This window comes from Pagrus pagrus (genome assembly GCF_965226575.1).
Source record: "Pagrus pagrus genome assembly, chromosome: 12".
In the NCBI taxonomy this organism is placed as follows: domain Eukaryota; kingdom Metazoa; phylum Chordata; class Actinopteri; order Spariformes; family Sparidae; genus Pagrus; species Pagrus pagrus.
In genome coordinates, this window is record NC_140196.1 from 16,586,537 (window position 1) to 16,606,847 (window position 20,311).

At 40.9% G+C, this 20,311-nt stretch overlaps 1 protein-coding gene across 8 annotated transcripts in view; it reads left to right on the top strand.

The window, feature by feature from the left end:
* The window catches only part of LOC311266815 (receptor-type tyrosine-protein phosphatase mu), a 171,975-nt gene extending 163,772 nt beyond the window's left edge, over positions 1–8,203 (top strand). For 7 of the 8 annotated variants that reach the window (XM_084369382.1, XM_084369383.1, XM_084369384.1 and 4 more), the window contains 4 exons: positions 2,841–2,966; positions 4,917–5,080; positions 5,311–5,446; positions 7,231–8,203. In XM_084369382.1, the coding sequence (XP_084225508.1) occupies positions 2,841–2,966; positions 4,917–5,080; positions 5,311–5,446; positions 7,231–7,284 (480 nt within the window). In that variant the 3' untranslated portion in view covers positions 7,285–8,203. The remainder of the gene's footprint in view (positions 1–2,840; positions 2,967–4,916; positions 5,081–5,310; positions 5,447–7,230) is intronic. The other variant, XM_084369385.1, reaches the window with a different exon arrangement.
* Positions 8,204–20,311: the final 12,108 nt, after the last annotated feature.

Consider the following 20,311-nt stretch of genomic DNA (forward strand, 5'->3'; position numbering starts at 1 on the left):
AAGTCGTACAAAAGGACAGCATGGGAACTGGATTCCAGGAAAGATTACTTTCTTTCTTTTTTTTTTTTTGTTTACTTCCACCATGAACCCAGGGAAAAAAGCCCAGGGATGTATCTGTGCTGGCAAACACATAATATATGTGTATACAGAATATGTTTGAAATAAGGTAGAAGCCGCAGAGTGGAAGAGGACTTGCCATGAAAGCGCGGGTAGATGGAGAAAGAGGCCTGTGGAAGAGACTCTCCAGATTTCTCAGCCCGAGGCTCTGTCATAACACCCGGGGATCAAAGCCTGAAGCCAGGCTGCTCTCCCCATCCAAATCCCCTTTCCCTAGGTGACTGACTGACTGGCTGACTGGCTGGATAGAAAAGGCCTTTCATTCAATATTCTCACTGTAGCCAGCCAGTCAGCCAGCCCAGGAAACAGCACAGGTGGGGAAGGGAGGGTAGGGGGGCAGGCGTAGATGTAGACGAGGGAGGTGGAGGTTCACCATCTTCTCCATCAGCATCTTTGTTTTTGCATCTGTTGAATTTGTCAAGTTTTGACAGGCTCTCAGAGAAAGCCAGAAAAGTGGTGCTTTTTGCTGCCATAGAGACTGTATGTGTGTTTGTGCTGTTCGTGTGTCAGAGAAACAAAGTGAGCGTATATTTGTCTGTCCATCTGTATGCGTGTACTCAGGCCTGTTATTTGCATTCTTCTCAGGTAGTCTCTTTTTTTTTTCCCCTTGTTTGTTCATGAATCAGTATGTAAGCACGACTGTCAGTGCAGAATGTGTCCATCTGTGTGTGTACGCTTCCACCAGTCTGATTTAGTGCTGTGAGGCCGGCGGCGCGCTCTGCAGGTGCATGTTCTTAACAGGGCTTTCTCTCCTAAGGAGCGGAAATAGGGGAGATTTTGCAGCTCTTATGCCGTCCCCGGGGTTTATTTCTCCCTCTGTACTTTTTCAACACTGCTGCTAGAGCAGTCAATAACACCATCAGTGACTGCCTCTTAATACTTTTAATTAGGACTACAACTGTGGATTATTTTTTGTTTTTAAGCGAAGTTTTAAGCTTTCAATCTGCAATTATGTCAAACAAAATCTGAAACCAGATCCACTCAAGTGGCATTTTACTTGTTAAATGTTTTGTGTTAGTATTTGTTCCCAGAGTGGTATAAAGTAGCCAAAAGTCATACTTAAGTAAAAGTAAAGATACCATGTGTTAACGTCAACCATATGACTAGTACTTGAGTTAAAGTCTCAAACAATCTGATATTAAATGTATTGAAGTATCCAAACTTAAAGTAAATTATACTTATATTTACATGTATATATACACTGTATTCTATGGGTCGACCGACTACCCGCCTGGCCAATTATCAGATCTGATATTCAGTCATTTTTTAGTCGGATTGAAATAAAATGAATAATTTAAAAATGCACTACTTTGGCTCTGATGCAGCATGTAATCGCCAAAGTGACTAGTAAGGTTGTCAGATTTTGGGTGGTGAGTGAAAAGCACAGTATTTGGCCCTAAAATGTAGTGGTTACTAATTACAAACACCTCAAAATTGTATTTAAGTGCATTACTTACAGTAAATGTAAAAGTTACATTTCATTTCTGTATATATTATTATTATTGTTGTTGCTGTTGTTGTTGTCACATTACTATATGCAACATACAAATTCATCACAACATACCAGGAAACTTTTCTTACTATAACAATATTCTATTTATCGCGCAATTAAATGGTGTAAAAATGTGATACTCATGTTTCAATGAGGAAATGGTGTGCAAGGAACTTCAGTTCTACTTCATGCGTAGGTTGAGACATGGCAAGATTCTGCTGTTATTTGATCATTTCGGATGGTATTGTGAGAAGTATGGCTACACTATGAAGCCAAGAGCCAGTTTGCAGTCAAGGTACATACCACACGGAGTCAACCAGGGAGACCAGCTTGTCTCTTTATAACATGAAATGTTCCACATTATAACAAGGTAAAGAGGGTATTGTTTTAACAAGAAAAGTTATACTGTAATGTGCCTGTAATGCGTCTATAATCTATATGTGATAATAATGCGAAAATGTCTTGTTATGACATGAAAAACATCTTATTCTTTTTCTGGCCTGACTGCAGCCAAAAGTAATGAATTAGCAATTGAAAAGTTAGTTAAAGTGACAGAGCTACGGTTTAAAGATAGGTAAAGTTAGCTTAAAGTAATGTATTAATGGTTGAAATTGATAGCTAAATATTAAGAATCAAATTATTAAATAATCTAATATCAACCTTATTTTAAGCAACATATCTTTTGATTATACTGTTTCTTCACAACAAAGACTCCTTCCGATTTTCTCTTAGCCAGAAAGAAAAGTAAAGAAAACAGCTTTGAAGAAAGAAAGTATGTGTGTTTTTCTGAGCTGATAAGAACAAAGTTTTTCCAGGAATTTCTGTTTGATTTGTTGAACAAAGGGTCAAGCTGTCATCCTGAGAGTGCATCTGTTTCCAGTGTTTGGTCCATCAAAAATGTATTCTAGCTTTTTCTGAATGTTCTCCAGTGAAGAGGCAGGTCATCATATTTTAAAAGGAGAGCACTTCACACTGAATTAATTCACCTTCCTTCCGTCTACCTCTTGTTTCTTGTGAACTTTGTAATCCCACTCAAACCTGTTCAACATCTCTGTGTATGAAGTTAAATTATTGTCAGTGTCTTCAGTTAGATTCTGAAACTAATGAATCATCTTTCATGTCTTTTGTTTTCCTTGTGTGTTTTTCTTTGTTTCGTCTGTGTGTGCGCTGGTGTACCTGCTTCTCTGCTCGTGTGAATGTATGTGTGTGTGTACGTGCCTATTTTGTTTAGTTGTGCCCACAGTACTGGCCAGAAAACGGAGTCCACCGCCACGGACCCATCCAGGTGGAGTTTGTCTCTGCCGACCTGGAGGAGGACATCATCAGCAGGATATTCCGGATCTACAACGCAGCACGGGTACGGTGGCACAGGAGGGTCACGCTTCAAAACAACCATTTATTTTGGAGAAAACACAGTTGTGTGATGGAGCTGTCATGTAGTTTCTCTCTTCTGCTGCCCTTTTTGTGTAACTTTTGTAAGTTGTTCGTCTTCCCTGTGGTGATCACAACAGCCAATTTATTCTGTGACTGCACACCTCACACATCCCACTCGTACGCCGGCCTGTCCATTCAAGCTGTGCAGAGGCTGAGTCTTTCTGTCCTTTAACTATGCCACTGTACCAGTGATTGGACCGAGGTGCTATTGCTACAAGTTTTGCAGCTTCACACGTTGTTAAAAAGGTAGAAACCCAGTAGAACTGTGGCTGTTTCTACAATCAACAACTTTTGGGTAGAACATGAACTAAACATGAACGTGAACTAAAATAAACACATTCTTTCATTTGCAGTAAGTGGTATCCAGGCATTTAAGTAGTTTTGGTTTTATCAGTGCAGGTTTTGAGATCAGTGGTTTCCAATCTGAATTCACAATATCAATCTGAGGGGTCTCATGGTGATTGGTGGGATAGGAGAGAATGCAAAATATATTTCTGCATAAAATCATAATTATTTTTCTGACTTGTCTTTGATAATTCCCCTTTTATGTTAAATTCTGTTTTCACATGAAACAAAAGTAGAGGAATCACTTTTTTTTTATACCTCCAACAACTCATAGGCACATTAAATCTGTGACAAGGGGCCACCTGTAGACGTGCTGTGTTTAAAGGGACATTAGGCCACCAGTGGTGGAAAAAGTACTGAAATTCTGTGTGTGTTACATTACTGAAATATTACTCGTAAAATTGCTGGTATCCTTCTCAAACACTACTCAGAGTATTAGTTACTTTTTAACCATTGATGTTTAGTGTCAGAGTTTTCATTGACTTGTTTGTGATCAGATTTATATACCGCAAAAATGCAGATGAAAGGTTGAGATATTAATTCAAATTGTACTTAATTATGATTTTAGAAAGGAACTAAGTAGATAACATGGTGTAATACATACTTAAGTACGGGTAAAATTACAGAGAAGTACAAGTCTCCCCCAAAATGACTAGAGTCACCAACATAATTTGGCTTAAGCCCCCTTAATTTAAAGCAACTTGAAACCACTAATAACAGTTTGAGACCTCAGTGTCGACATAATTGTTGGGCAGCTCAATCAAAGAATAATTTTTCCTGCTCACTTAGTTTTATTTTATTGATTTTTATCCAGTATTTCATAAGACAAAAGGAAAAAACTAAACAAAGGTCAGAAGAAATATACCTAAACTTGTGTAAAAGAAATGTGTTTTTCGTTTTTCTCATATTTATTTTGTTTCCCTTTGGTTGACAGTATTTTATGGAAGTACTTTTTAGTGAAGGCATAATCCCTGACTGATTCTTAAAAGACAAGCTGCTGAACAAGTTTTACATTTCATATTTAAATGATGTGAGCGCCAAAAACCAAACCGGTCAGTCAGACTATGTGATTTTTTTGTTTGGGTGAACTGACCCTTTAACTTTGAGCTGCACAGAAAGGGTCCTGACCCGTGGCAGCGTCACCTGCAGTCACCTGCGTAAGCTCCTTAGCTCCGGTTGTCAATAATCATTCCTCATATTAACGTGTCGGCCGGCAGAGGCACCGCCAGCGTGTTACGTGGAATACACTCTAATCACACATGATCACTGACAAGTGTTATTGATCGATATGTCTGAGTGTGATTTAGAGTGTCTGCATCTTTGATCTGTCTCCAGCAGTAACTGTGCTCATCTATCAAACCGTCTATCTGCGCATTCATCTCTTTTGTGCACCCTTATCCATCTCTTGTCCTACTTCGAGGCTTAGCGTCGCTGCATCTTTACAGTCTGATTGCATCTTTGCACAGCAGCGATTAACCCCCCCCCCTGTGTGTTAACCCGGGATAACCGGTGTGTCCTTCCCCTCCAGCCTCAGGACGGCTACCGGATGGTGCAGCAGTTCCAGTTCCTGGGCTGGCCCATGTACAGAGACACGCCCATGTCCAAACGCTCCTTCCTCAAGCTGATCCGACAGGTGGACAAGTGGCAGGAAGAGTACGACGGGGGCGAGGGACGCACTGTGGTCCACTGTCTGTAAGTTATCACAACACTGAGTGCAGAGGGAAGTTCATCCAGAGCTGGCATTAAAAATGAAACATCTCCACCTACTGACTGAAGAGCTTCACTGCATCAAAAAACTCTGACACTCCTCAGTCCTCTGCCAGCTCTGTGATCAACCCTCACCTTTCTATGTTAAACTAAATGTCGCTCAACTTTTCTTTTATTATATTTTCTGATGTTTCCCTTCTTTGTGACAACTCTAGGAATGGAGGCGGTCGCAGTGGGACATTTTGTGCCATCAGCATTGTGTGTGAGATGCTTCAACACCAGCGCTCTGTGGATGTTTTCCACGCTGTCAAAACACTACGGAACAATAAACCCAACATGGTGGACCTACTGGTGAGGAGCTGTGCAGCAGCACTTTTTTGAGACTTGGAATAATTGGAAGAGTTTTTTATAATCTAAAAGAGCGCCAGATGGTATTCAAAGGGGTGCTCCAGCTAGTTAGTCTTACATAAAGCAGGGGGGGACATTAAAAAAGGACGGTCAAAATCAAAACAGAAGGGAACAAAATATCCAAATTTCTTTTTTTTTTTTTAACGTTTCAAAAAGTTCCCCAACATTTCCCACGATGCAACCATATTTTCATTAGACCCTCTATACCTGGTATATTCACCTCAATATCACAGGCTGATTCACCCTGCAGCAATTAAATTGGCCTTCATGTGTAAAATCGTTGGATTGCCCCTTTAAAAGTCACAAAATTCTACTTACGTCTATCGAGCTATAGGACATCTAAACTATTCGGTGATCACGGCAAATAAGATAATTCATAAAAAATATTTACAAATGCTTATTGAAATTGTGTGTTATATTTTATTCCCTTCAAGATTGTTACATTTACTGAAAAAGAGAAAAAATGTTGTTGCCCTTTTTTTTACAAATTAGAGCGAAAGTATCATCAGAATGCAGCCTGCACATTTTTAAAAATCCAATCTGTACGTATCTGTGTCTGGACTGTCAAATAGGCAACCGACCCTGACAAGCAATACGTGCATTAATAAGTGCTTAATGAGAATTCCAGTAAATGAATACGGCATTCAGTGCGCAAACAAGGTCAAATAGCATCAGAAATCCTGCGGCCCTCCACCTTTCCAACATAGGATTAGGGTGGTCTGTGGACAACCCTTTCTGTGACTCCCAACAACGATCCAACATTAGGTGCATTTTAATCCACATGTTTTTATGAGAATTTTTTATTTTGCACATAAAAAAAAAACGTTTTTACACTTGGCTGAATTAGAAGTAGCAAATGGTAACTTACATGTGAATTCAGCCTCCACTGAAGTTAGATTAAGTCAAACTGCTCAACGCTCCACACAGATCTGATCCAACCTTCCTCCCATTGACACATTATGTTCGGCTGGTGCGCGTTTAATCACACCATGTTGTTGCACCCTTTTCTTCTGCAATGCTATAATGATTTTCCAACTGGAGAGTTAAGGCCAGCCACTGTTATCTCAAAGACTCACCTCCCTACAGTAGTGGATGGGAACAAGCACTCCCTCAGTTTCTTTTATTACTGTTGACACTGTGACTGTGCAGCTGGGGAGGTAAAAAAGGAGCCAGTGTTTGAACATCTGCCTCCAGCTGTCTTTTTTCATTCATTGCACAACAATGTCTGTCATTTTTAAAGGTGCACTATGTAGTTTTGGGGAAGAAATTTTAATCAAAAGAGGAAGATCTTCAATGACTGATTTTTTTAATGCCTAAACAAATTAAATAAACAAACACTGCTCGACAGGAAAAGGCTGACTGCCCAGAAGTGCTTCTTATGTGGCAGACCCTGCCACCTTTCTAGCTTCAAACAGTGTTCTGGGGACCTTATTTTCCTCTGAGAACAGGTTGTTTATTGAGTTACGGAAAATAAATATTTCTGAGTTTGTATTATTACCTCAATAATACTGTTAATATTAAAATTCTGAGGTTCAGTTTCTTCTCCAAAACCACACAGTGCCCCTTTAATGTGAACAGAGACTCTGCTTTTATCCCCATATTTAAACAATAGTGCATCTCCACCTCTGTATGATGACTTCACCTTCTAGTGTGGCTGTTAAGAACAGCCAGTTAATCCAGCCATGCACATGTCTCTAATGTTTTGTCCGTCTCTTCTTGTCTCCTAGGATCAGTACAAGTTTTGCTATGAAGTGGCGCTGGAGTACTTGAACTCTGGGTAACTCAGAGCTACTGTACCCAGCAGAGACTTAAAGTCTGGGACATTACAGAAGACTTCAGCTCACATGTGTGCATTGTGCTAAGTGTGTGTGTTACCGAACCGACAGGAGCGAGGTACACACACAAACATACATGCAACTCCTTTGACCAGCTCCTCTTCTTCTTCTTCGTCTTCTTCTGGTCTTCAGTTGGTCTAGATGGGAAAAGGTCGCAGAGTTGTACAGTGTTAAATATCGCAGGCTGCTTCAGTACGTACCGGCTAACGGAGCCAGCAGGAGCACAATGAGTTTTGGGGTTTTTTTCATTTTTGCTCTGCAGTGAGTCGCCTCCTCTCTGGATCCCTCTTTCTCTCTGCCTCTGTCTCTCTCAGCCGCCTGTAGTCCCGTGGTTGTTGCCTTGATCCTCATTGGACGACGAGCATTAAATACTCTTCAGTTTTCTGTGGAATGCGATACACTGTACATAATATGATGTGTTCATTTTACTTCTCTCTGATTTCAGTTTTTTGCTCAGCTCTTTATTAAAAGTCATTAAATGCAGGAGCTCAAAGCCTAAATGTTACTAAATGTCCTGTAAATTTATGACTTCTAGATGATTATTGCTTCATACTGTATGTTGGGGACAGCTGGCTCAGTCTACATCTGCTTACCTTATTTCCTGTACAGGGATCCAAAGCTTTATTTGCACTTCCATTGAATTCTTGTTGTGCATATTGTACATATTTCTGTAGATTATTTATTCACGGTATGTACTTTTTTTGTGACTCGCAGTAAGTGACAATCATAGGTTCTATAGGTTTGGTTTATTGACTGTATTGTGTGCTCTCTTTTTTTTGGGTCATCTTGTGTGACAGATCAATTTCATTGTAAAGAAAAAAGATATTATATAAATGTATCTACAATATAAAGATTGGATTATGTATGTCTGCCTCTTTTCTGAGTGGAGCTGGGAAAGATGACATTAGGGGGACATCTGTTGGAGAGATGAAGAATAACACCACCACCATCATTACAACTTTCAAAGATGTCACAGTATTTATCAGTTTTCCTAACTGTCTTCAGTTCTGCTGTGTTTTAGGATAAGACAGATGATTTTCCTGCACTTTTCCAAATGGAAATAGTTTAATTTAAAGCATATTTGCTGAATGATATTAAGTTGTGACAGGTTGAACAATCACACCACTTGAAACAGGTAAACCATCTGACGTTGCAGTTCTCAGTGGGAAGAAGAGGTGCAATATGTCAGAATAAAAAAATGTCGTTTATTAACATTATCAAGAGAATTGAAGAAATAACAGCTTTGTCGTTATGTCAAAGGCGTCTATGAGTTGTTCTGCAGAGATATCTACTAAAGTTAGCATGCTAACCAGCTAGCCCTGGCCTGTGCGGGCTTGTGAAACCACTTTGTACCTGAAAAGGGATGCCATCATGGACCTGAAAACCACCTCTTCCCGGTGGTCCAAAGCTCCTATGCCACACTCCTCTGGTGTCTGGGCAGAGGCAGAATAGAACCACTAGCTGCACAGCTAACTAAGCTAACTAGCAAATGGCAGCTACAGATAGCAGCAGTTAGCAGTTACTCTTGGAGTATGAATTTGACAGGTAGTTAATGCTTCCATATTGCACCTTTTAAGTGGATAACAAATGATGCATTTTGAATGTTGACAGATGTAAAATATGCATTTTTTTATTAGATACTTTGAAACAAAACAACTATATACTGATCATACTTTCAGTCAACATCTGAGATCATATAGTGCACGCATATAAAATAAGACTACGTGTGTTCCTGTAATAGGGTGCCTGCCTTTAAAGCTACAGTGTAAATGCAGTTGACAGGTGCACTTCATTTTTATTCTGACAAATTATTAAATGAAAAACTAGTATTCTCGCTAATGTCAGAATTGGTGGTATTTAATTGATTTCTTTCCTTTTAAAATTCCATTTTCAATTTCAAGTATAGCACATAACAGTCCATCCCCATCCCTTGCTGGTCATTTAATGGATACAAATCAAAGTGTATCAAAAATAACACTAACACCAACAATGACATGTTAGCATTAATTACAATAGATAATAAATAAAAAGAGTGTGAATGTATCGAAACAGGAGCACATAGTATACTGCATGTATACCCGCATAAATAAAGAAGTACATTTCAAGAAAAAATGCAAGAATTATACATCCGTTCAATCATGTACCATGTGTCACAAAATATTTGTTTAGGCATGAAAGCTGCTAACAGGGGACAATATGAGCACATTTCCCCGCCCCAGATCCATATCAGGAGTAACAGATACACATCCACACAATGTGCTGTGCAAACAAAAAAGATGGATAAATAAAATAAACTGACCCAACACTACACAAACTGTAACAGGAACCAGGGGAATTAACAGCTCTGAAACTACTATGGAGTGTCCATCTATAAAGGCTAGAAATGGACCCCAGACCTCCTGGACTTCTGTGACCTCTGCACTGTCTAGTCTACCTTTATTTTTGTGCCCAGTGATCAAATAAAGCTCTCAGATTACTCGCCTACAGAAGGCAGACACAATAACACATGTAATTATATAAAGCAATCCAATACAGCAGTCCTGCAAGTAAATTCTACCTCTACGGTTGTTAAATTAGATTTTTATTTTTTTTATTTTAGAGAGAGGTGTTCATTTAAATGAGTTATTTTGAGGCAGTACAATGTGAGAGTGTACTTTAATCCACTACATTGTGAAGTTCTTCCCTGTGATTTTTAAAAGAAGATTCACAAGCATTACAACCTTGAATAAATATTTATTGAGCTCTCCTCATTTGGCCCACCTGTACGCTCTTTTTCAAAAAGAAATTCTTTATATAAATCTGTTTTACATGTTAAGTGTGCAGTGACTTTGAGAAGTTGGACTCTAAACCATATTCCTCAGAAGTCTTGCAACAAATTTTGATTTTTCTATTAAAATGTGCTGAAGAAGCCTGGGTTAGACAAAGGCTTTATACTGATTGATCAGTCAGAATAGACCTGAGCTTTTCATACATGCAAAAAACTGACCTTTAAAAAAGCAGAAACTTTACTAACACAGATGGCTGGTTAGCAATTGGTTCTTTGTGTTACTTGTTAAATGTAGAGTCTTCTGCCTTCTTCGAGGTGGATATGTTAATAAAGAATGGACAATGTTTTAATGTATGTCAGTCACAACTTGTACTGTTGGTGTATAATTATTAATGGTAACGTGTAAGTATACTCAAATATATCAGTTTAGTGTGCTTTTGATAAGATGATTTTTCCTACAACGCATTGCATAAATGAATAAATAATTATATAATATAATAAATACCTTGCTAACTGATGATTTGACAGATCAAGGAACACCTCAGAAACCAAAACAAAATAGTATTAAATCTTTAGAAACACATTTAGCTTTTGTTTATGAAGTTAAATTGAAAGGGGCAGTGTTAGGGGGTAATTTGTCTATGAAAATGATATCATGTGATCATATACGAATATTTTACTCTATTGGAATGAAATGTAATTGGCACAAAGCTCATATCAGTCAAACCTGCTGTATCTGGAGCACCTGTGCAGCTCTGGGCCTTCTGATTCATTTGGCTTTTGCTCCCCCTAGTGGTGTCTCTGAGTACCTTCTCCTTGACTAACAACAAGCAATTCATTGTGGCATATAACATTTAACTTATTCATATCAGTTACATGTGACCAAGTCCAAATCATTTTGTTGTGGTTGTGTCCACATTAGCAATTTCTTTTTTTACAACTGAGTAAGTGAGGTGTTTTGTAATATTTAATACAATCGTTTCAATAAAATGACTTTCCCTGCACAGTTGGAGAGGTTGAGAAGTCTCTGCCAAGATCAAACTCAATAATATGGGAATCCACCAAGGGACAGAGATTACATTAACTGCTGGCCAGCAGATATAATCATGTTAGCATCAAGGTCAGCATTTTCTGACATAAAAAAAATTAAAAAGGAAGAAAAGTTTAATCATTTCTTTATATTTCAATTCCCTTGCAAGGAGTGAGCAAAGTCGAACTGTTTTATTTATACACTAATCATTCAACGCATGCATCTGTCAGAGAAGAAAATGTTGTAATTGGTAATCGATACACATTATGTGTTCAGGTCCAGTTGAAGGGTGTAAATCAACTTAAAAACGATGACATGAAAATAAAAGTGTCATCTTGATCAACTCGGGCAAATATTTATATTTGAGCTCATGCAGTTAAACATCAGTACTACAGGGATGAACGTTAATCCTTCTCCATATCACCTGTCAGCCAGAAAGCAGTTCTGCTGGAACAATTCGAAGGTTCAGTTCAGTTAAGTCAACAATTAAAGGAACAGTTCATCCAAAAATTTAAATCCAGCCATTCATCCTCATGCTGATGGAAAGTCAGGTGAAGTTTTGTAGTCCACGAAACATTTCTGGAGCTTCACGGCAAAACAGCTTTGCAGCATTCCCCTAAACAACTGAAGTGGCTGTGGACAACAGAAAAAAGCCATAAAGTGGCTCCATACAGCTCGTCCAGCGTAATCCAATTCCCCAAAAAGCCCAGGGATCCTGAAATGATTTGGAAAGACGTTAAGACATCTACAGTGACGATTTAGCTTTAAAACGGGTGTAAATAATGTGTTTTCAAATCAATTTGGGATCTCGGGGCTTCTGAATTTTCCAAACCTTGAGACTTTAAACCCTGACAGTAATACAATTAGTCTAGTTCTTTAAACTGTGCATGTTCACATTGCTTAAGGGGCACATCACTCAAGAGTAAATAATCAGAAACTTTCTGGGTAATTCACTGAAAGTTTTATTTACATTTACATTTTACTGCTCTCAGAAAGCGTCGCCTCTCTCCAACATCTCCATGTGAAGAACTTCAACTAAATACCTCACGTTAAACTGTCTGATGGACAGCTCCTTCGCCTCTAGCTAGTCTTAATGCATACAGCTCAGTGGGGATTTATGAATCTATGAACACATTATAAAAATGTAGAGGTGCAACCTTATGTCAGTGTTCCAGGAGGAACAGAGCTCGCTTCTGACCACATGCTGCAACAGAACTAAAACTTTCAACCACAAGAGGTCAGTGAAAACATGCTTTTCAGTTTAGATATTACGTTACTCTTAAAAAACAATGAAATGGGGCGTTTCAATTGAGCATATATTATGCAAACAGCATGCATCCCTTGGCACTTCAGCTGTTATAAGTCCTAGAAATACATCCTTTGACTTGAGCAGCCGATTAGCAATTCAAACCCAGCACCCAGTTTCCCTGCCTTACACACTGTAGGTTCAAAGAGAGAGCATCACAATTCTTAAAAATTAGCTACTTGGTTTTTATTGGCTCTTGATGGGCTGGTTTGTCTCTGCAGGCTGCTGCAGCTCCTTGAAGACTCTCTGTTGGATAACAGGAAGGAATCTTTGGCACATCTTCATGGAAGCTGAAGGTCTCATCTTTTCCCTTTACAGAAATGTTCCAGCTGGTCAGAGCTACAGGCGCTGTGGCACCGGGGATAGTTTCATATTTCATTGCAGGGCTGCTGTTGAATTATTTCTCTGCTCACACATGGAGACTGTGGGATCCAGTGGGTTGGGGCGAGGAAGGAAGAAAGATTGGGGAAACTGGGAGCTGCTCCTGCTGCTGTGGCTTGATGTGTGTTGAGCGGCTGAGAGGGTTCACACCAGATGTTCCCTGAGTCCAGAAGCACAGAGACAACATATGGACACACAACATATGCACAGAGCTGCACAGAGCTGCACATTAATTGTATGTCTGATGCAAACAGCAACAGATATCTGCACCACTCATGCTCAAACATATGAAAGACAAGAAAATCCATTAGTTGACTGGCTTCAGAGTCTTCCTTTGGCCAGAGGCATAAACAAAGGAAATGTAAATAACATTTATTTTCCTAATGACATTTTCAATAATTGTTTGGATGGATGATTCATTCTGTGCATGGATGGATTACTAAACATGCCTACCAAGCACAGGTCCGAGGAGTTGGAGGGCACTGGGACCATATTGGTATGTATAGTATGCTGTAGAATTTAGCATAATATCTGTGCAGAGCAGTGTCAGCAAAACATCTCCAATGAGATGCAAAAACAACCATAGAGATACACAAGAAGACCGCAAAGAGACAGAAACGCCTACAAAGAGATGCACAAAATGACCACATACGATGCAAAACGACCACGTAGATACACAGGAAGAGCACAAAGACACACAAATGTCTACAAAGAGATGCAAGATATGATTACAAACAAAGCAAGGAGACCACAGAGAGATTCAAAATATCCACAAAGATTGGCAAGACTGCCACAAAGAGACTAAAACGTCAACAAAGATGTATTAAGCAACTACAAATGAAGCAATGCCACAAAGAGACTCAAAAAAATCTGCAATGCGATGCAAAACGACCACAAAGATACGCAAGAAGACTACAAAGAGACAAAAATGTCAACAAACAGATGCAGAAACGACCACAAAGAAAGCAAGAAGACCATAAAAAGACTCAAAACACCCACAATGAGATGCAAAACAACCACAAAGATACACAGGATGACCACAAAGAGACAAAAAGATGCAGAAACGACAACAAAGAAATGCAAGAAGACAACAAAGAGACTCAAAACATCCACAATGACATCCAACGAGAGCCACGAAGAAATGCATAACAGCAGCCACAAGGAGATCCAAAACGACCACAAGGAGACTCTAAATTGCTGAAATGACCTCAAAGAGACACAAAAAGACCTAAAGGACCACAAGAAGGCTCAAAGCAACCACAGATTCAGATTACAACCACAGAGAGACTAAAAGACACTCATAACGACCACAGAGGGACTCTCCTGACCCAAGTCCTTTAAGAAGATTTATTCCACAACCTCAATTTTAATTTGACAGTGACAGAGTCTTCCCAGACATCATTTCGCAAGAATCAAGTTTCACATTTTCCAAAAAGGCAGGCATTACATTTCGTCATGAATCTTTCATGAGCTGCTATTGAGGAGAGCAATGTTGCTGCTGCTGCTGCTGCTGCAGTTGTCCATTGGCTCTGCGTCCGTGGCACCACATGTCCAGGAGATGGCGGTGTAGAGCAGGCAGGGCGAAAGCTGTGAGCCACACAATGTCAGCGAAAGTCAACAGCAGCTAGAGGAGAGCACTCGTCACTCTGTTACACACTCAATGTGCCTTAGAAATTCCCCCCCAGGAGCACATATACATATATTAGTTATTAGCATGTAATTCCCCAACGTCAATATTTCATGAATCCTGGAAATACGTTCTGATAAAAGTTTAATGTTTAAAATGACCTCATGATGTTAAGAGTATATATATTTCAGGTTTTTATTCACATAGTTGATGATGTGTTGCGACACCTATCACACCGCACCTCTAAATGTGCATCATGAACAGATCTAGGGCTTAATGTGTCCTCTTCTCCATCCTCCGTCTGTATATTGAATTCCAGAGCATAATTTTTTTTTCCCACACTGTCTCCTCGGCGCTGATGTAACAATGTACCGAATAAACCAATGAATAATTAATCACTCCGCAATTGCCTATGAAAGATTAAGCAGTGTGTTTTCTCGTAATCAAGACTCTCCCCGAAATGCAGACAAACAAGCTCTCCAGCACTGTCACACAGGCATCACTGCAGATTCCCACACACATGCAACACGAGGCAACTGCGGATCCACACACACAGGTCAAAGGGTAGCTGAAGCAACTGGAGCACAACAGCTTGTTTCCATCTCCAGGGACTGGATTATTCTCTCTCTTGCTCTCTCTCTCTCTCTCTCTCTCTGCCTTCATCTCTTTACCCCCCACTCACCCACCCATCCCCAACCTTGTTTTTCTACCACAAACAATTGCACAGACTGGACTGTAAATCTGTGTGAGAGCAGAAGTGGACATCATCTTCGCTCGGCCTCATGTGGCTTTCCGTTCTGCATATTTCACAGTGCGCTTCACATGGCTCTGATTTCAGACTGATCTCTTTTAAATGGCCAAAGTATCTCAAAGCATCTCATGAGTTGACACGGTGATTTTCTTTGACAATTACAAAAAAAAGCATTCCCGCATCCTCGTTTCTCTTTTTGGAGAATGATGCAGCAGCTGTTTTGAGCTGACTTCCAATAATTCAGCGTATTTGCTTTCGGGTTGCAGCCCCTGCCATCGAGCGTTTGCCAAGGGGGAGCGAGCGATCAATCAATGGACCGGCTCAACATACAAAAAGCGCCCCTGTCGAGGCTCTCACATCTGAGGCCAATCCATATCTCATATTCCCTCCATTTTCATGCAGATGGAGGAGAGAGAGTAAGAAGTCTCTGCGCTTCTGACATTGTTCCTATCCCCCAGACAGCTTGATGTGATTGCATCGTCAGCCCTTTGAATCTGCCGGTGCTGTACTACTCTTGGTTACAGGCTGGATTTGAGAAGGCTGGAGAAAACGTGTTCCTGGGCACAGACGTGGCATACATATTTCAGCAGCTTGAGACTACATATTTTAGAAGTTGCAAGCTTAGTGTCAACCCACAAGTGGATAGCCTAGTTTGGTGTATGGCTGGCATATTGCATCACTTTCTCCCTGTTTTCTGTTGGTCCAACAAGCAGAAATGTATTCACACACGCAAACACACACACACGTGTAGACGGATGTCAGAGCGTCGATCTCTGTCATTTCAAAAATACTCAAGATGCAGAATGATACTGGGAGCCTGCCCGAGGTCAAGTCCTCATCAGAGTCAATCTAATTTGCTGTAACTCAGGGGGAAACTGACAACTTGGCCCCCATCTTGCCGTTGCAGCCAACAAACCCCTCTCTGCATATGATCAGTCTGTTGCCATAGCAGCCCCGTGGAGCTTTCCTGCCAGTCAGTCTAGCAGAGAAGACGAGTGAACCAGCGGTGCCCCCATCCAGAGAGGCCTGCATGTCTTCATCTGTTGCCATGGCACCGTAATAGCATTCTGGATAGATTTGGCGTGGCAGGGAGTCAGCTCCTTTATCTTCCGACGCATTATATTGAGCTGAGCTCGCCTGTGTTCGGCGCTCGCAACATGGTGAGCAGACAAAGGGAGCCGAAGGGGGAGAAGGTAGATGTCAAGATCGTGTATCTATATTGAGATCCAGAGCGGTGCAGCGCTTAGATGTGCCATGTGCTCATCGGCTGCTAATTAGGAGGTACACAGAGGTGGTGGATGTTAGAGACATGTCTGACAAGGTAACCTGGAGTGGACTCTCCAGCTGACTCACTTTGTATTAGAATGAGTGGAAGCGTGAGTAGTGTATTTGCAGTGATGATGTACTGAAATGTGTGCAGTCAGTGAGTCAGGCAGTTACTAGCTCCACTTTAAAACGGACCAGACAATGAAAATAAATCTGTTTAAAGGGTCAGTTCATACAAGAATGGAATTATGGAATTGGAATGACTTCCCACCGAACACTTCTCCTGTGAGAACTGTTGACAGTGTTTTTCTGTGGATTATCCAGAGTAACTGGGGCACTGTTTTTTATTTATTTATTTTTTGGAAAGAAATGTAGCTGTTTAATTTTTTACATGTCGTTTTTTTTAATGCTTTGGGCGCCGCAAGAGATATTCTAATCTGCTCCATCCTCCACTGTGTTGTTCTAGAGGCAGAAATCCCAGAGACAAACATCGACAAATAAAATCAAAACTATCCTCATGGCTACCAATTTTAATCACATCTGTACTTTGGGTGACCTCCCAGGTTTTACCCAAAAAGGTAAGAAAAAAAGGAGAGCTACAAAATGGTGGTGGTAGAAGAGAAAACACTTCAAGGCTTTGGGTTTTAATTAGTGACGGACGAAACGTTCAAGGTACGTTATGAAACAGTTCACCTTGAGATGAAGGCTGCTCTGTTTTTCACATCTAGTTCTTCATCTCCTTATCTCACTGCTCTTAAGTATAAACTTAATAGAAAATGGCGGTGATAACACTATCACATGTGGCACGTGGCAACCCATCATGGTTGCTCTCTGCTGTGGATCCTCGCTGCCGCTGCTTCACGTGACGGACTTTGCCTGCAGTGATATGATGGCTGTAATGGGACTACATCCATCGCTGCCACCATTTGGTAACCTCACACTGAGGACAGAGAGGTCTCCCAGACTGACACTGCAGCTGCTGCATGTGGCTCAGTTGAAGTAGGCAGCATGAGCGACATCTTTGTGTACTTAAAGGATGTCTCCTTCCATTTGGGGAGATTTCTTCCTCCCCGTCCTCCAATGAGAGCTGCTTGTTAGAGGTCTGGCTCTAGTAGAAGAGCCGATGTTCATCATACCAGGATTTGAGAGGTCACGTCAGAGAACCTTTCCTTGTTAAAGGAGCTATATATAAGAAATGTAGTTTAAAACATAAAAAATGTACTAAAATTGTCAACAAATTGTGAAGAATTAATAGTTTTGACATTATGTATTCTGTTGCAGAGATATCTACTGAAGACATCATGCTAACCAGCGAGCCTTGGCGCATCCTGTCTCATGATAACAATTCATGAGGCGATAATGAGACAGTGTAGCGAGGATGAAGAAGTAGCGCCGCCCTGAGGAAGACATGGCAGGTTCAGGTGGGTCCAGGAGAGGTGCGAAGCGGGAGAGGAGTGAGAAGGAGGTCAGACATCAGTCAGAGCCTGAGTAGAGATTACTTTAGGGTCAGCCTCGGGGTGCCAAAAGCCAAACCCAGCAAGAAAACCACCTCGGTACTGTAGGTTAGGCCTTCATCGGTCTCGGAGGCTGCGTTTGGTCCCGGTCTGGCTGCGTTGACTGGGAGGCTGCTGAGCACGGTTCTGTTGCCCAATCCAGTGATGCTCTCCACCTGCATTTCCCACAAAGATTCCCCCAGTTGAAGAAGATAGAATGATGTTTTTAAGAAATGATTCCTTGTGCCAACTTAATCAAACGTGCCACTTGACACTGCTGAGTGTCGTTGTCTTTTTACAGCAGGACCTCCCTAGTCAGATTTCCATCCAAATGTGTTGCAGATTTTTCCAAAATTGCTAAAAGAACCTGCAAACAAATGTGCATTTCCATCCACTACTGTGATGTGAACTTAAGGAAGTCGAGTGCGTCAAGATAAACAGTTAATTGCACGGATTTTCCCATCAGGTGCCATTAAACCATCCCAGAGGAATGTTTGCCGTGTGTATTAATTTGAGGAACGTTACAGTCTTGTCATCGCTCCGCACGGACCTGATGTTTTCATCTGCAGTGTTTTTTTTATGTTTCTTTTTTACTTTTACTGTTTTACAACTGCTTCCAGTTGAGATGATCAAATTGACTGCCTTCTAAGGGTTTACTCACAGTCAACAAAGAAAATAAAACGTCAGCACCTTCTGGGTCCTCAAGAGAACACTCACAGGAAGTAAACGGCCCAAGATCCTTGTTTCAGCCTACGCACGTTTTTTTTAAACCCCTGAGGTGGTTCCTCCCATAGTGGAGACAGCTGCCATAGGCAACCTCGCATCTAATCTCCATCCTCCTGCACATCCATCCATCATCAGGGCCTGAAGGGCTAAATCCTACACATCCTGCTATCAAATATATGTGTCAGCGATCTATTATCATGTCAGGTCTTTGGCCACTCTGTCTTGAAGTGTTTCTTTCCAGATGTTAGGAAGCAACATCCGTCGTTACATTCGCCTGCCCCTGAGTGGGAATTTCCTTCTCTAACTCCCTCTGAAAGAAGCTGCTCAAGCCCTTCAGCAAATCTGTAGCAAGTGGAGAAACTGTAGCAGCAGAACTGATCTCCTTCAGCTAAGAACAAGTAGATAAAGCTACACTGGGAGCACTGATCAACAAGGATGGACAATTGATTGGAAAATGTTTGCTTGTTTGATGAACTGCAATTCAAGTCAGACACTGACGTCAGTGTGAGAATGTGCTGTTTACAATATGAACTGATTGATCTATCCATCCTTGTGTCAGAGGTGCACGCTGATGGCTGTAATAAAATGACTAAGAGGCTTTTCTTGGCACACAGTAGGTCCCTCTGCAACAACTGTGCATTATGTGCACAGCTTTTACGAAACTTGGTTGTTGACTGACGGCGCTCTTTAATTAATGGACCCAGGAACATGACAGTAATTGAATTTAAATCACAGTTTATTTCAGTGGCGTATCACTGTGATTAGGTGTAAAATGGAACGAGATCGCTGCATAAATTTGCAGGTAAAAAAAGACCTGCAGGAGCTGAGTGATGCTATCGAGTTAGGCTGAGCAAACACTGCAGACACAAGCCTTAAACAATGCAAGCTGTTTTGGTTTACTCTGTGTCCTACAGTGCTACCTGCAGTACTATCGTGACAATGCTGCAGGAACAATTATATTTTAGGGGCAAATTTAAACCCATTTACAGTTTTAGAGTCCTGAAAAATGGCACAAACTACAAGGAAAAGAAGAAAGTAAAGAAAGTAAGGATAATGCAACACAACAAAGTATATTACATTCTAGGAAAAAGCAACATGAAATCTAGCTCAAATCAGCACAATAATTCATTTCTGCCACTTCTCTTCTCTCTATCAAAACAAAACAAAAGACGTTTCTCTGGTGAAGAATGTTGACGGCAGAGCCAGACCCTTCTGGAGGAATTAACAATCATGTCGAATTCAGCTCCGATTTGGAGGCCAGGAGGAGAGCTCAGAGATTGCTTTTAACTTCTGGGATTTAAAATGTAGACTAGTCACGCTCTTCACTCCCATTTATCAACCTGACTGCAGCAGCGATCCACGGGGCCGTGACCGCCATTATCAGGTGTTTATGTTCTGTAAGGTTGACTGCCGCCTGGAGCTGAAGGGGAAATGTTACTTTACTGAAGGGGAAATGTTTTACTTTACTTGTAAACTTACAGAGACGAGAGGAGGACAGAAGAGGGAGAACCGGAGTCTCTGGTGAGTGCTGAGTTGAGTGATTGACCTGAATGCTAAAACATAGACACACACATCCTCTGCGGGTTTTTGCTTGCTAGTCTACGGCTATTAATGGACTTCCTTCCT